Below are 16,732 nucleotides of genomic sequence, written 5' to 3' on the forward strand. Positions count from 1 at the left end.
CCAGTGAGCGGGGGGGGAGGGGGGGCAGTCGGGGCACCAGCCCCCCCCACACACACACCCCTCCACCGCAGTGTTACACTAGTGCCCGGGGTCCAGCCGGGGCTCTCTGGAGGGAAGCAGCACAGATGGACTCTGGGGGGTTCCGGTGCAGAGCCGGGGGGGCGGGGGGAGGGCATGGGTTTAGCTTTAATTGTAATTAAAAAGGCATTTCCCGCCCCCCGCTCCCCCCCACCGTGCAGACCCAGCAGCCCCCCCTGCTGGCTGTGCGGCTGCCGTTCACCTGGCAGCTTGGGAATAAAGCCAGACAGGGATAGAGCTTCCTGGGGCAAAGGAGCCCGGAGCCGGGGCTGGTGGAGAGACTGGAACCAGGCGTGCAGCCCACAGACCCCGACTGAGATCCGGGCTTGCTATCCAGAGTAGATGCACCCCAGGCAGAAAATGGAAAGAGCGTCACCAGATTTTCACAGATGGGGAAACTGAGGCACAGAGCATCTGTGGCAGAGCTGGGAATTGACCCCCCCAGCCCCCCGTCCTCTCCAGGAGCGAAGAGGAGAGCCAGGCCGGTGGGATGGGCCCCGAAGCCAGGGCTCAGCGGAGGGGAGCTTGGCCGTGGGCGCTGGAGCCAGGAGACGATGCAGCCAGACGCTGCTCCCCCGCCCCCGGGCTGGCCCCGGCCCAGCCACTGCTGGAATGTAAATCAGACATGCTGAAGGATGCAAAGCAGCTGAGCGCGGAGCCCGGCACTTCCGTGCCGAGGGAGGGATTAGGTCCCGGCTCCCACCCGTCCCCGGCCCGGATAGCACCCGGCAGCTCCCAGCCCTGGGGGGTTGACACACACCGGGGATCGGGACAGTTTAACCGGCTGTGCTTGAGGGCACACGAGAGCAGGGGGCTGCGGGTGTGCGACACTGGCACGCGCACACAGTCCGGCACCCTTCACCCCGACCCCCACGCAGAGGCGGTGACGCCAGCTGAACACGGCCAGGGCCAGCGGCTAATCCCCGGGCAGAGCCAGGCTAAGCTCCGCACGGCTCGCTGATCCGCGAGGCTGGGGCAGGGCCCCAGTGCAGATACACGGCATGCCGGCAAGGCACCCAGGGCTGTAAAGGGGGAGGTGTCTAGTGGTTAATACAAGGAACGGGGAGCCAGGACTCCGGGGTTCTATTCCTAGTGCAGACACACTTGGGATGGGACTTCACGTCGCCCTGTGCCTCAGTTTCCCTCCTCATTCAAGGAATGGTTTACGCTGCCCTGCAGCCTCAGGGCTGGAGGCTGGTGCCCCGGCCATCCAGCAGGGGGTGCTGCGGCTCTGCACCCCAGGCTGGGTAAATACAGAGCAGGATGGGAGCGTTTGGCATGCCAAGCCGGTGCAGGTCCGGGCAGGCGCCCAGCGCCCCCTGGGGGCTGGGCTAGGAACAGGGGCCCTGCTTTAACGGAGACTTTGAGGGCCATGTTCGAGCGCGTGGGGTTCCCGACGCGCAGAGGAGCGAGCACGTGGGGGCCGTTAGCAGCTGCTCTGAGGTGAAGTGACCCAGGGCAGGAGTGAGGGCGCAACTGGAACCCAGAACGCCTCGTCCCCTTGTCTGAACCAGCCCGGGGGTCACCCCCCTCGGCCCCCCAGCCCTGCCCCCACTCACCTTGCAGCCCTCGCAGGCGCTCACCCCATAGTGGTAGCCGGAGGATTTGTCCTGGCACACGAAGCAGGGCTTGTAGATGCGGGGCAGCGGGGGCGGAGACGGGGGGCTGGGGACGATCTCCTCGGAGCTGGTGCTCTGCGTCTCAATGGCTGGGGGGAGAAGAGGAGATGCGCTCAGGAGTCCAGCCGCTGTTCCCGCCCACGGGCACCCAGAGGGGCTCTGCCCCATGACGGGCGCCCGCGTGGAGCAGGCACTGGGAGGAGGCAGCGGGGGGGGAGCTGCGGCAGGAAATTGGGGGGCAGGGGGTGGGCAAGCCAGAGTCTGCTCTCTCCCCGCTTCATGGGACCCTGCCACACGACTGGACATGCTGGGCACAGAGGGGAGTTGCTTGGAAAGCAGCCCTGGTCTGCCCTTGGCGTGGGGGGCTGCCCCCGTGCTGGCCTGGCTGGCTGGGGGGGGGGGGCAGGGCCAGGGGCTTTGCAGACAGAGTGAAGGACGAGACTCCTGCTCCCAGGAGCCCCCCAGTCCGAGGCCCAGTGCGGCTCACCTGGGGAACGAGGCAACGGTGCTGCCCTGGCCATGGGCCTGCCAGCCCCCCACCCGCATTCTGTGTGGGGTGCCTCAAGGGCTGGCACCAGCGTGTCCATGGGGACGTCGCCAGCTCTGCCCTGGCAGCCTCCTGCCAATCCACGGGAGCAGGGGGAGCCCCAGGATGTGCCGGGCCCCAGCCCGGCACCCCAGCCCCCAGCCCCCTTTTGCACAGCAACGCCACTGCCCCCAACACGGGCCTGCACCCCGACTCTGCAGCAGCCCATGCAGTCACCAGCGGGGCCCCGCCGCAGAGCTGGGCGAGCCGAGCACACTCCGGGCCCACCCCCACCCCCCGCACAGATCCCGGCGGGGTGCCCCACGCTACAGCTAGAGAGATGGCGAGCGGGCTGGGCTTTTCCAGCGTTATCTCCCTGCTGGCCTAACGCCAGCCCACGGCCCTGCCCCAGTGGTGCCCAGTTCCACGGGCCCCATCACCGCAAGACTCGCCAGCCACAAGGACGTGCAGCTCCCTCTGCTCTGCCCACGGCAGCCTGCCCCCAGTGCCAGCGACGGACGGGAAGCTCCCAGTGCTCCATCCCCGGCACGCCTGGCCACTCCGGGGCTGCGTTCCCGGCCGCAGGGTCCCTCCCCTCGGGGCAGTCCCGGGGCGGACAGGGAGGCCTCTAGCCCCTTCCTGCAGATGAGCCCCCAGGAGCCCAGGGACGGTGGGAGGCGGGTTCCCAGCCTAGCAGATGCAACTTGACGTTTCCAGGCCATAGAGGGAGCCGTGGGACTGAGGCAGACATGGTGGAGCCCAGGAGCGGAGCAGCTGTCGTTAAAGCTTCTGCCAGATCAATCGGTTAGTGCCACCGGACTCCCCGTTGTTTGTGTGTATACAGACTGACACGGCTCCCCCACTACTTGGCACCATGCAAGACCCGCTGCACGCACACGCACACGCTGGCATGTGGACAGACACATGGACACGCTGCGCACACAGAGGTCAGACAGGGAAACTGAGGCACGGGAGGTAGAGTGACTCGCCTAGAGGCCAGCAAGAGGGTGAGACCAGAAGCTAGTTCCTTGCCGTGGCACACACAGCACCTGGCTCTTACCCACCTACAGGCCAGTGCTGGGCCCATCTCTAGCTGCTCAGTCACGGCACCCCTGACACCCCCCGCCCAGCGCAGGGCCGCTGGGGCTTAACCGAGGAACGCGGACCAGGCCTTGCTCCCCGAAGGCCCCGCTCAGCACTGGCTGGGTGAACGGGGGACGTTGCTGGGCTCCCTGGAGTCAGAGCGGCACAGCTGTCCCCATGCCAGGCCCTGAGCTCACCCTGCCAGCGAGCGGCAATATGGTGCCTATGACACACGGTGGGGCAAGTCCCATTCCAGCCCGTAGAGGGCAGCGGTGCGCAAACCCTCCCACCCAGCGCACTGCAATGCCCCCTCCCTGGGGGGACAGGGGAGGCCCCAGCAATACCCCAACCCCACCTGCTCCCCGCGGGCACTGGGCCAGGAAGGGGTTAAGGCAGCGTCAGCTGCTCAGGGCGTGGAGGCAAGAGAACCAGTCGAACCGGATATGAAGGGCCTGGCCCGCGGGGTTAACACACCAGCCCCCCCCCCCCCCCCCGCTCCCCGCCAGGGAACAAGGGGGCCCTGCCTGCTGCACGTGCGGGGATCAGACCGCAAACCCTTCCAGACGGGCCCTGCCGGGGGATTCCCGACCCCCAGCCACCGCACAGCGGGGAAAAGAGAGGGGGCTGGTGGTTAGAGCCAAGGGGGCTGGGAGCCCGGACTCCTGGGTTCTGTCCTTGCTGTGAGACAGGCGGGGCAGGGCTCCCATTCCCCCCCAGGGGCACGGGGCGTCTCTCACGTGTATTCGCACGGACTCTGCTGCCCGTGAATGCCTGGCGCTCCCCTGCGGGCACAGAGCACAACCCTGCCTGGGCAGTGGAGCCATCACAGGGCCGGCTGCTGGCCTAAGGAGGGGTGAGGCACCTCCCCGGGGTCATTCGGCCAGAAGGGAAGGGGGTGGGGGGAGCAGCTACATGGCACCTACTCCCCACAGGGGGCTGCTGGAAGCCCCCCAAAGCAGAGCCCCCAGGGAGCAGCTGTCTGGGGAATGCCCCAGGGAAAGGGGCCAGCGCTGGACGGGCACCTCCCAGGCCCCCACCCCCAGCTCGGAGCCATGGGGAAGCCATGGATAACAATGGGGGATCTGTTCCCGTCAAAGGCCGGCCTGGCCCAGGCAGCCGCTTCTCCTGCTGCTAATGAAGGAGGCTGCGCTAATTCTCTGCAGCGTGCCCCTCGGCGAGGGGGCCAGGAGCTCGGGACGGGCACAGTGGGCACACACAGGGGCCGAGCTATGGGCGAGCGCTGCCAGGCAGAGGTGAGGGGAGATTCCCTGCTGGCCGGGGGCTCCCCTACCTACACTGACAAAGCGGAGCCCCCAGAGCCCCCTGAAGGGGGCTGGGGCTCATACCAACAGCTGCAGGGGCACATCCTCATTGGCTGCATACGGGCAGAGGCAGGATCGTTGGCCTGAGGACCTGGGCTGGCAGCCAGGACTCCTGGGGTTGCCCAAGGGCAAGGGGCTGTGAGCACTAGGCTGGCTGAAGAGCTGCTGACGCTGTCCGTCTGTCTGTCTGTGTCCCCAGGCCTAGGAGGGTGGGGTGGGAAAGGAGGCAGGGGCCAAAGAGCTCCTCGCCAGCTCCCGGTGCCCCCCCAGGGGGGAGCGGCTGCTCAGGAACGTCTGGGTCCTGAGCCCTCACGGCTGCAGGGACAGGGGCTCCCCGAGGGGCAGGGGGGCTGGGGACACAGACACACCTGGGTGCAGGTGCCAGGTGGGTGAGCACGGGCAGCACAGCCAAGGCCCGTCTGGGACGAACGCAGCAGGAAAGAGATGGGCTCCCTCCCCGCCCCAGCCGGAGCCAGGGCCAGCAGCCCAGCCGGGGTGTGGGGCTGGGGAACCAGCCTCGGGCTGGGCCCAGGGCAGGGAGAATGCAGCTGGCAGCAGGCAGTGGGCAGGGCAGGAAGGCATCTCGGCTCAGGACTTCCCCCGCTGCGAGCCGGGACCTCAGGGCCAGGCGCCAAGGAGCCAGGGCTTGTGCGCGCCGTTCTGGCCCCTGGGAGGGAGTGGGATGGTTAGAGGCGGGACCAGGATTCCTGGCTTCTATTTTTGTAGCTGGGAGAGAGCGCAGCCTAGTGGGTGGAGCAGGGGCTGGGAGTCCAGGGCTGGACGTTCCTGGACTCCCAGCCCTGCCAGACTGTGCAATACCTTGGGAGAAGCACAGTGTTTGGGCCTCAGTTTCCCTCTCTACAAAGCAAAGCGAACGCGGGTCACAGAGCCCCAGACCGGGTAAGCGGAAAGTAAAAGTGTCCAGATAACTGCCGGGGGCCCAGCCAGGCCCCGCAAGCCCCCTGCCCTGAGCAAGCCACCCTCTGGCCCCAGGAGTCCTCCGCCTCCCCCCGCCCACACCGGGGTGCAAAGCCAGGCGGTAGTTCCTGGCCGGTGTGTGTGTGTGTGTGGGGGGGGGGGTCTGACCTGGACGAGCTCACAAGCTGGACAAACCAGTAAGATACTGACGACAGCCGGGGACAGGCCGGGAGCAGGGGGCTGCGGGCGGACGGGGAACAGGAGGGAGCGGGGGGGGGCTGCGGGCGATGGGGCAGGGGGCTGCGGGGGAGACTCCAAAGGGCACGTGACCAAGGCGCCGGCAGCAGCGGCACAAAGGGGCCATTGTCGGGTTAGCTTCTGCCAAGACCCACATTCTTGACAATAGACAGCCCAGCCCCGGGGGGGAGGGGGGAGCGCAAGGGGGGATCCTCGCATGCCTGGCGTGGGGGGCTCGCGTTCCAGCAGGCACGGGGGGGGGGGGGGGGGGGCCCCCCCACGGGGCCCCGGGGGCCCACGGGGGGGGGGGGGGGGGGGGGGGGGGGGGGGGAACGGTCCATGGGAGCGACGTTGACAGGAGCGCTGGTGGGGGCCCAGGATGGGGAGAGAGGAAAGCCCGTGGGGGAAGGAGGGGGGCGCTGACGGGCAAGGCAGGGCAGGCCATGGCTGGCACTGGGGGCTCTGGGCAGCCCCTCCTCGGACAGCCCAGGTAAACCTGGCGCTGGCGCGGCCCAGCCCAGGGAAACAGGAGCTCGCCCCCAACCCGAGCAGGGCCAAGGCACCCAGGCGGCCCCAGCAGGCAACTGCCCGGGCAGCGTACCCACTCCTCCTCCCGCCATAGGGCAGCGTGGAGCAGCCCAGGCCCCCGCCCTGAGCTGGGGCAAAACTCAGGAGTCCTGTGCCCCCCGGCCCAGTGACTGGCCCCACCCCTCGTGTCAATCTGGAGTGACTCCGGTGCCACCCCTGGATTACGCTGGGGAAGGGAGCGCCGAGGACGGGGCTGGCCCAGTGCCCTGCACCCCCGCTGCCCACAGTGCCCTGCGAGCCCCAGCCCGGCTCCGAGTCCTGCAGGGCACAGGCGGCTCGAGCGCCAGGAGTGAGACGGGCCGACCGCGTCCTCCTGAGGGCTGGGCTGAGAGGAGCGCTCCGGGTGGGGGTAGAGAGCCACGCTGGGCACTAGGGGCCCAGCCCCCCGGCTGGAGCGCTGACAGACTTGGTCTGGTGGGGCGGGCAGCTGGCCGGAGATGCGGGTGAGGTTCCTTCTACACCCCACGACGGGACAGTGTTGTACCTGGGCTGGGGGCCTCAGTGGGGCTGACGGTCATCGATTTCCCCCCGTACCCCACGGCAGCTGCCCCCCAAGCAGGGGGTTAAATCCACATAACCGGCCATGCGAACAGGCGCAGACACCGCCTGGGCCCGGGACATCCAACGTCCAGCCATGCGCAATTCATCCCCTCCCCGCCCTGCGTCCGGCTCCATCACGGGGGGGGGGGGAGGGGGGAGAGGAGAGAGACGGGACACGACCCCCACTGCTCTGTAGGACACACAGTCACCTGACCCCCGGATTTCACTGCCGCCAATGCCAACTGCTCCCCGGCCCCAATTCAAACTCACCCCCGTCCAGCCTGGCAACGCAGGCAGGCGCTGCCCATCTGGGGTGGGGGCTAACCCCGCCCTCATTCCAGCCCAGCGTGCCAGGCCCCGGGGGGCAGTGCCCAGGGCTTCCCGGGACCGGCCTAGGCAGCGGGGCCAAAAGCCAGGGCGAGGGGCAGGAGACGCTGGCATTAGTGACAAGTGCCGCACAGAACATGCCATGCACCGACTCCCGGCGGGCGCAGGATGAATCTCCGGGCGCTGCCACTCCCGGGAGTGGAGCCAGCCAGACACCGGCAGCCGGGGTCTACCAGCCTCTGCGTGGAGAGCAGCACTCGCCCAGCGCGGGTCTGACAGCCTGTGCCGCACGCCGCTGAGAGAGAGAGACCCTGCACACGCATGTACCCGCACCTCCGGCACACACATGTACACACACACACACACACACACAGGCTCCGAAGGGACCCTGGCACAGCCATGAGCACCGAGGGCGGCTGGCGCGAGACTGGCACAGAGAGATCTGAGCTCCACCCCCAGCACTGGGTGGTGAACATGGCACCAGTGCTGGCCTCCTGCCCCCCCCCCCACCAGACAACAGCGTGCGGAACAGACAACCCCTCCCCCCGCGTCCTGCTCATGCCAACATGATGGCAGCAGCCCCCCCGGCCTCCCTGCCCAGACTGGATCCCCGGGCCAGGGGGGGATGTTAAGAGATGGGGAGTGCAGGCCACTAACCCATGACAATGCCAGGGGAAAGCTGCCCACCCCAGCCTGGGCCCCGGGCGGGAAAGGAGGGAGGGGTGAGCGCTGCTCACAGCCCAGGCCCCAGGCCAGGCACAGCCGGGTTCCAGTTTCCCCAACGTGCCTTTAGGGCAGGTGGTTTTGATGCTGGACCAGTCAGGGGTGGGGGGACCTGGTCAGCTCCCCCATGTTCCCCAAGCCAGCTTCAGCCCCCTGCCACCCGAACCAAGCTCCAATGTGCCTGGCAGGGGGGTCTCCACGGCTCTAGCTTGGTCACGCACGGGGCACCGAGTGAGGGGCCCTCGGCTGGCACCTGACGCCAGCTGCTGCCAGATGTGGTGCATGAGAGCACATACCGCGGTGGTGAGCTGGAGCCATTCACTGGGTCCCCCTGGCAACCCTGGCTGTGCCAGGTTCGCGCCATCTCACCGAGCAACATTGGCACCCTGCCTGGCACAGAGACCTTGCAGGGCAAAGCGGGCGCGTCCCTTCCTTCCCGGAGGCCCCTGCCTGATCCCAGAAGAGTGGAAAGCCGGGCAGCCCGGCCCCCACCCCACAAAAGCTCTAGATAAGTGGGGCCGGGGCTGGCATCAGAAAGCAGCACCCCCTCCCTAACATGCCCTGGGGCGCAGGGGCAGCTGCTCTGGGAGGGAGGGGTTGGCGCATGAAGTAGCCCCGGGGGGGCGGAGAGAGAGGGAATGGGGGGGCATGCAGGAGGGGCCCCACAAGAGGGGACGGTACCAAGGTGCCAGGAGGGGGCAGCAGCAACTAGGACCCCGGAGTCACGACTCCCAGCTCGCCCACGAGTAAGCGGGGAAGCAGCAGGACCCAGCTGCAGGCCAGATGCTGCCGCTCAGAGCTTCCCTGGGCAAACAGGATTTAAAAGCGCCCGCCCCCCCCCCCCCCCCCCCCCCCCCCTGGCTCTATTTTCACTCCACATGGGTTTGCTTTTCCTGAGTCGCTGCACAGGAAATCCAGCGAGACACGCCCCAGACACTGCCCGGCTGCCCAGTCCCCAGGCAGCGCCACGGCCGGGCTGCCGGCTCCGCCCAGCCAGGGAGCCCCCGGGCGGGCCAATATCACCACCGCACTGGCGTGGGAACCCGGGCTCCCGGGCAGCGGGGCCGGCCAGCAGCCCACAGGGAACCCAGGAGTCCTGGCTCTCAGACACCCCCCGCTCTAACCGCTAGACCCCTCTCCCCTCCCAGAGCTGGAGAGAGAACCCAGGAGTCCTGGCTCCCAGCCTTCCCACTCAAAACAAGAGACAAACGCTCCCTGTCAAAGTCATCCTGCATTAGGGGAAATCCCCAGCTACCCGACCCATCCACCCACCTGCAGGCCCAGGCGAGCGCCCCCCACGCAAAGGAGGGTGCATCTGAGCCATCTGTCCTGAGGAGGCCCCATATGATCTAGGGCAGCCTCAAACCCCATGACTTTAAGGGAGGGTAGCATCAGTCCCCCCTTTTGAATGCCCCCCACCCCCAGGTCTTGCCATAGGCAGACAGACCCTGCGTGGCCTGAGCGGGGGGGGGTCTGCGAGCTCTGCCAGCGCTCTCCTGCCCTGAGAGTGGCCGGAGGAGGGCGGCCCCATGGCAAACAGCTGCAGGCCCACAGACCCGCAGCCCCACAGCCCACGCCCCGCGCAGACCCAGGCTGGCCCACTGGGCAGGGCGACCCCCCGAGAGACCCTGGGCGCAGTGCCCCTGGGAGCCTGAACCGGGGTGGGGAGACCAGCACCCTCCCACCGTGCTGCCTCCCAACCCGGGGCCATGCTAGGCACGAAGCCTGGCACTCCCTGCCCAGCCGAGCCGTGGGGGGCCCTCCGGCGGGAGGCACCGTACAGCAGAGCCCTGCTGGGGGCGCCGCCGGAGCCGGGTGCCCTCGGGTTCCCCTGCCCGCAAAGGGAGAAAGGTCTGAACTCACCGGGTGCCCCCGACCCCATCTGCCCGCGTCCCGCCTGCCTGCCCGGCGCCGCCCGAGTGCCGCAGCGCTGGGGGCTGGCTGCGGCAGATCCAGCCAGGGTGGGGGCGACGGAGCACGGCTAATGTGAGGAGACTGCGGGGCCGTCCCCGCGCCCGCCCGCCACGCTGCCCAGGAGAGCGTCGCCCCCGCCCCACGCTGCCTGCCGGAGCAGCGAGCGTCACCCGCCCTCTCCCACCCCCAACACACGCAGCCTCCCCCGGCTCCTGGCACCCCGCAGGAGACCACGGGGGGAGGGGAGGAGCTGCCTGCCCCCCCGCCAGACTGCAGACTGAGGCTCAGCTGGGCAGAGACGGACACTGCTCAGCGGGAGAGCAGGGGGCAGTGCCCGTGGCAGGGTGGACGCAGGCTCTGAGGAGTGGGGCCGGGAGTCAGGACTCCTGGGTTCTAGTCTTGGCTTGGACGCTGGGGAGCAGTAGCAGACAGGTCATGTGACTGCTGCAGACAGGTCATGTGATCTCTCTGTGCCAGAGTTGGTACCCTAGGGATTCCCTGGGGACAGAGCTCCCAGGTCACCCTCCCCAGCCCCACCGCCCCCAAAGGGAGGGATCCCCAGCTCCCTGTCTAGGCAGAACCAGAGTAACCCTGCCGGAGAGGGAAACTGAGGCACAGAACGAGGCAGTGACTTGCCCTCAGTCACACAGCGGGTCAGTGGCGCAGCCAGGGATAGAGCCCAGATGGCCAACCCCACTGCTCTAACCACTAGTCCACGCTGCCTGCCGCAAATAACCATCCCCAGGGCTGGCCTGAGTCATGGGAGGGGGAGAAACGCTCTGGCCCAGCTGAGAGCTGCGGGAGCTCGGTGGGGCTTGCGTGCCAGGGCAGCGCCCGCTGCAACGGGCACAAGGCACCTCCCAGGGCTGGCACAATGGCCGTGACAGCTACGTTATGCCCCCTGCTCCAGCATTCAGACCCAGCCTGCAGGGGACCGTATTGGCCCAGGCCACTTACGGGCTGGGACCCCTGCGGTGCTGCCGCCCGATGGGCGCGACCCAGCGCAGACCCAGGAAGGGCAAGGTCAGGGCACCCGTCCTCTGCTGGCAATTCATCACGTGCCCTTTCATCCGCCCCCACAGCACCCTCCGGCCCCTGTACAGACTCCACGCCCCTTTGCCCACCACGCAGAACAAGCGCACCACAGTAGGCGCGCTGCCCGATCACACGCAGCGCCGGATCCACCCCCGACCCGGGTCACCCCTCCACACACCTACTGTGCCATATCCACCTCCCCCCACTGCACCGGATCCATCCCCCACCTGGGTCACCCCCCCACACACACACCCTCTGCGCCATATCCACCTCCCTACTGCGCCGGATCCACCCCACTTGGGTCACGCTTCCCCCACACCGTGCACCAGCAGGTCACACGGACACCTCACACAGCACACCCCCAGGCTCTAGGGACGGGGTCAGGGAGAGCAGCACCCCCAAATCAATAGAGAAAGACGCCTGATGCGATTTGGGGTGCTGGGAGCTGCGGCTCCCCTGAACCAGCCATCAATGCCGAGAGAAAAGCCAGGCGAGCATGGGTGCAGACCCCTGGAGGAGGGGGACAGGCACCAGCCCGGGGAGAGGGGTCCCCAGCCCACCTGGAGAAGACACTTCCCTGCGGGGATGGGGAATGTGGAAGCTACCCCGGCTGTAACAGCGGTTCAAAGCGTATCTAGCAGCACTGGGGGCCAGTGGGTTCCCATCCTGCCAGAGGGTTACAGGTTGGACACATTTTCCCCTCCCAAATTGGGGCAAAAAGTCATCTGTTCATAACATTTTCATGACCTGAAAAATTATTCAGCTTGGGTCAATGAACACGTTTTGTTTCGATTTGGCCGTTGTCAGGGGGTGTTTCAGAAACTACAATTAGCTCCCAGCGCTAAGCAGAAAACCAGAATTTTTCATTTAAAAAGAAGTCGAAATGGCTCTTTTCACAATTTCAAACCCTTTTTCTCTCCCTGCAAGTTTTTAGCATTAAACCCAATAAGAAATCGTGGGAACCGGCCCGTAGCCAAGCGTTTGGTTTCCATGAACTGGCGCTGCCCAGCGACAAACGTCCGGCGGAAGAGTCTCAACCAGCCACAGGAATCCGAGCAGGGCTCCGGCAGGAGTCTCGCCCGCCCCATGGCCTCTCCCCCCGCCCCGACAGGCCCCAGGGCCCATGGGGCAGGACGTGTGCCCCAGTCTGACCCGTCCCTGACTAGAAATCAGCTGGCTCCTGGCCCCAAGGGGCTGAGAGGCATAGCCCCTCCCCCTCACAGCCCCCAGGTGACAGCGCAGGAGGGATCGGGGAAGCGCCCCCCTGTGCCTGGACCAACAGGTTAAGAGAGGCTCCGGATTTAGTATGTTAATCGCTGCCAGGGCAGGGCCCCCCCCCCAGTGCCAACGGGCACCCCAGGCTCCTCGTCGGGCAGCCGGATTCTGCTGCCACCTCTGAGGAGCGTGGGTCCAGTGCCCGGAGGTCGGTGCGGCCCCAGCGATGAGCACCAGGCTACTCCACACCCGTCTGGCGTGGGGCACCCTGGCTTCTTCCTCGCGGGCTGCCAGAGACCAGGCACTGGGACAGACGGAGCCTATTCCCCAGCAGGCTCTGAATCTGAGCCCCCCACCCCATTCTGAAAGCCCACCCCCCAACCAGACACCCGCAGCCGACACCCGCCCCATCGCCCACAGCCTCCAGCTACCAATGCAGATAGTAGCCTCTGGCCTAGGCTTCCCGGAGCAGGACCAGCGGAGCACATCCCATTCCTGGTAGTTACACACACACCCCCACCAGGGAGCCCCCATGCACCCAGCCCGAGCCAGCCGAGATCAGGGAGCCATGGCAGAGCTCCCGGTGCCAGGGGCGACCCGTGCCAACTCACCCTTCCAAACCTGCATCCTATTTCCTGCACCGGCAGGCGCCTGAAAATAAACCCCGTCGGCCCCAGGCTGCGGGGCGCAGCCCAGGCCCCCCCAGGGCCCTTTCGCAACACCTGGGGGGGGGGCAAAAGGGCAGCCCCCCTCCGCCCTCTGCACACAAGCCTTTTAGAAGCTTTAAGTCAAAAAACCAACAAGCCGCCCAAGGAGCTCCCCCCCCCCAGCTGACAAAGGCCCAGAGGAGGGTCCTGTTGACTCCCTGATAAGAGCAGAAGGTCAAAGGGCCCCACAGACAATGGCAAAAAGGGACTTTGTTCTCAGAGATTGGGCCAGGGCGGGGGCAGGGTGAGGGTGAGGCGGGTGTTAGGAGACCAAGAAGGGCACGGGGGACGCCGGCGCTAGACCAAGCGGGCAGGCAGGGAACAGTGGGTTTGGGCCCAGCGCCGGCCTTGGGAGCTTTCATTTAACAGGTCAGTTCAGGTGGCAGCTAACAGCTCCGATGCCAGGCAGGGGCTCGGACGACGCTTCGGTTCCCCCGTTCCCGCCCCTCGCAGATCCCCCAGCTCAGGCAGCTGCCCTGAGACCGCTCTGCCCTCCTGCACGGCCCGGGGAAGTGACAGGCCCAGGGGAGGCCGCCCGCCCCAGAAAGCCGGCATCCCAGCGGGTGTCACTTGGTTATGGAGGGTGAAAGTCCTGGAAAGCCGGCGCGCCAGGCAAGGACTTTCCCCCAGCATGGCGCCGGCTGTTTTCCATCCAGACCCAGCATCCCTGGGGAGCAGGGGAGGGCCCAGAGCCCCTCCCAGAAGAAAAACCTACAAACAGTGGAGAGTCAGAGCAGGGCAGCGCGTTCGCCCTGCAGCCAGCCCAGCGTTTCACTGGGGGGGCGCGGGGGGGGGGTATTGTTCAAACTGCTGCTGGATCCCTCCCAAAGGATGGGTCTCTCCCCCACTAACCGGGCCGAAGGGTCTGACCCCAGCTCAGAGCGGGTGGCGCTGCTGGCTCCAAAGGGCCTTGGCCCAGACGCAGACGCACCAGGCCCAGAATCTGAGGTCCCACCAAGGAACCCAGCCCCTGTTACGTACACAAGCCCCTGATCTCCCCGGCCACAGCCGCAAGTCCCCCCCAAAAGGGAACCCCCTCCCCCACCCGAGATGGGGTGTGCGGGCGTCTCTCTAGCCCTGTATCCGCGTCTCTCTCGGTTTGTTTTTCTCTCCTGTTTCGCTGGGATCCCAACTGGCTTGTTTGGAGCAGGCGCTAGCTACCTCTGGGGAGACTGAGCCGATTGCTAACCCACTCCTTTTCCACTCTGCCCCAGACTGCATTTCAAACAACAACCCTCCCCCCCCCCCAAACACACACACACACACACGCCCCCCATTCCACGCCTCTCCTCCTCCTCACCCTGCCTGGCGCTGGGAAAAAAAACAACAGCCTTAAAACTCGGCCTGTTTTTCAACTGTGCCTTGACCCCACATGTGCCAAAGGGGCCCGGGACAGATCCTGGGGGGCTGCAAGGGGGCAGGGCGCAAGCAATGGCACCCTGGCTGTCCCACACTGCTGACCGCCTGCTGGGGGCATATGGCCCATTGGCAGAGCGGGTGGCCCGAGCACACAGAAGTTTTGGTCTCTTCTCCCCCAGGCCCAGGAGGGGCAGAGACCTGACGTGCTTTGGCATCCTGGCTCCCTGGGCTGGTGCGAGCCACCAGGGCGGACCCACACATCAAAGGGGCGGGGGGAGAAATGGGCTCGGCTCCCCGGCTGCCCTTCGGGAAACGGGGCACCCGGCCTCTTCCTGCGAGGCCTGGAATGTGAGTGGGTATTTGGGGGGCTTTCCAGGAAACAATGACCCCTCCCGGGAGCTCCACCCTGCCTCCACACACAGCCCCCCATACACAGCTCAGTTAACGCCACAGCGGACTATTTAGTTAATTGGATTTGGTCAGAAAGATGAGCGGGGCAGTAAATACCCCACTCGACCCCCACAGGCGCTGCTCATCCCCCTCCACACCCCGGGCCAGGGAGCAGCTTTTCAACCCCAGGCTCTCCCCGGAAAGCCCAGTGCAGCCAGGCACCCCCAGCACCCCTACCACCTCCGCACCCGCGTCCCCACCAGCCGCCCGCCCGGGCGAGGGAGGGAAGAGGCGGACATTAACTAGGCCAAGGGTTGCTTATGGCGACGCGGTGCGGGGCATTAGCCCGAGCTGCAGTCAGGAGGGATGTGCGGCGAGGAGCCGCAGAGGCCCGGTGGGGGGAAGCCCATTCCCAGCCCAGCCCTTAGATTCCAGACGGATTTCCAGGGGGCTGCTCCCAGCCAGGAGCCAAATCGAATTCTGGCCCGGACCCCAAAGGCCCCACAACACTCCCCTTGCACACAGCTGGCTCCAGTCAGTGCCCTGACACCCCCCACCCCCACAGAGCAGGGCGGCCCCTGGGGCCAGGAAACCAAGGGGGGCTGGCAGGACCTTGGCGCCTGGCAGAGATCAGCACCGGATCGCTCTCCACATGCTCAGGGGATGATACCTACAGTGGCTGGAGCTGCTCCAGGGCTGGCTCCGGAGCGGGGGGCCGTACGGGGTGGGGGGGCCGATCCCTTTGTCCTGGAGCAAGCAGGCCCGGGTCTGGCTGTAAAAATCCATCATGAGGAAGGGGTTGGGGCTGGGGTTTAGCCCGGCTACGTCCACACTCTCGTACATCTTCCCGGGGGGCGGGCGGGTCAAGCACCTCCGCAGGCAGCAGCCCAGGCGCTCAGCTCCCACGCAGGGGCCATCGGGGGCCCCGGACCCCGCTCGCCGCACTCGGAGAACCACCCCTGGGGCCCGGGCCCCGCAGCGTCCGACGGGGGCTGCCCCAGCCCGCGACCGTCCCCAAATCCACGGCGAGGGGCGCTGGGAACAACCCCCCCAGCCGGGGCTCCTCAGACGTGCGCGCAGCAGCTACTCTCCGGCTAGGAGCCCATCGCTCCGGGCGCTCCCGGGGGAGCAGCAGCCTCCCGCCGCCGCCCCCGCCCGGCTGCAAGCTGAGACCCGCGCGGGGCAGCCGGGTCCTTCCCGGCCCGGCGGGGCCTCCCGGGCGGAGCAGGCAGCGGCCGGTCTCCAGGGGGCCCCTCCCGGGCTCGGCTCCGCCGCCCCCAGCGCGCTGCGCCCCCGGAGAGCCGGGCTGCGGCCGGCGCGCGTCTGCTCTGCGCGCGGAGCCGCGGCTGAAAATTCCTCCTGCCACGCGGCGCCTCCCAGCGGCCTTAACCCCTTGGCTGCCTGCGCGGGGCGGCAGCGGAGCGCGCCCGGCCGCTGCGCTGCGCTGCGCCACGGCCCGGCCCCGGGGCGCCCCTCGCCGGAAGGGCCTTTTCCGGCGCGGCAGCGCCCGGCTCATTTGCCTAATGGGATGCGGCTGAACTCCGGCTGAACCCGCGGCAAGCGCCTCACCTCCCCGTGACCCCCGCACCGGGCCCCGCCGCCCCCCGGCCCCGGCCCCGCGCCAACCTGCGTACAGCACCGTGCGCGCCCCGCGGACCTGCCCCCGCAGCTGGGCCCCAGGCCCTGATCCCGCACACACCCACACACACCCCCACCGGAACTTTTACACGCCCCCCTTCCTCCTACACGCTCACACCTACCGCCGTCCCAGTGTTTGCAAGCTCATAATTACACCGCCTCTCCCCGGTCGGCTTACATCACACAACATAACACCACCTAGCTCCTCCCCAGCACTGAGCGGTCGGGCTCACAGCTCTTCCCGTCCCCGCTCTGTTTATCCTCAGGCCCCCCTGGGCCGCGTCCCCAGGGCTGTTGGCCTCACTGGACAGAGGGGAAACTGAGGCTAAGCCACGCTGGGAGCTTGTGGAAAAGTTGGGAATTAGGCCCAGACCTTCCCCCTCCTAGGCTAGCGGCCGAACCACATCCTGCCTCCCCCCCCCCCCGACCCCCCCCCCCCTCCCCCCCCGCGGCGCCGGGCGGGCCCCCCCCCCCCCCCCCCGCGCGGGCCGGGCCGACCGCGCGGGGCGCCCC

At 67.5% G+C, this 16,732-nt stretch overlaps 1 protein-coding gene across 3 annotated transcripts in view; it reads right to left on the minus strand.

Annotated features, from left to right (window-relative positions):
- Positions 1-1,101: 1,101 nt before the first annotated feature.
- The window catches only part of LOC117870279 (retinoic acid receptor alpha-like), a 47,743-nt gene continuing 32,112 nt past the window's right edge, over positions 1,102-16,732 (minus strand). For 2 of the 3 annotated variants that reach the window (XM_034757369.1, XM_034757368.1), the window contains exon 3: positions 1,102-1,786. In XM_034757369.1, the coding sequence (XP_034613260.1) occupies positions 1,410-1,786 (377 nt within the window). In that variant the 3' untranslated portion in view covers positions 1,102-1,409. Of the gene's footprint in view, positions 1,787-15,255; positions 16,042-16,732 lie in introns of those variants that run through there. The other variant, XM_034757370.1, reaches the window with a different exon arrangement.

The sequence above is a fragment of the Trachemys scripta genome, unplaced genomic scaffold, assembly GCF_013100865.1.
Source record: "Trachemys scripta elegans isolate TJP31775 unplaced genomic scaffold, CAS_Tse_1.0 scaffold_128, whole genome shotgun sequence".
Classification (NCBI taxonomy): Eukaryota; Metazoa; Chordata; order Testudines; family Emydidae; genus Trachemys; species Trachemys scripta.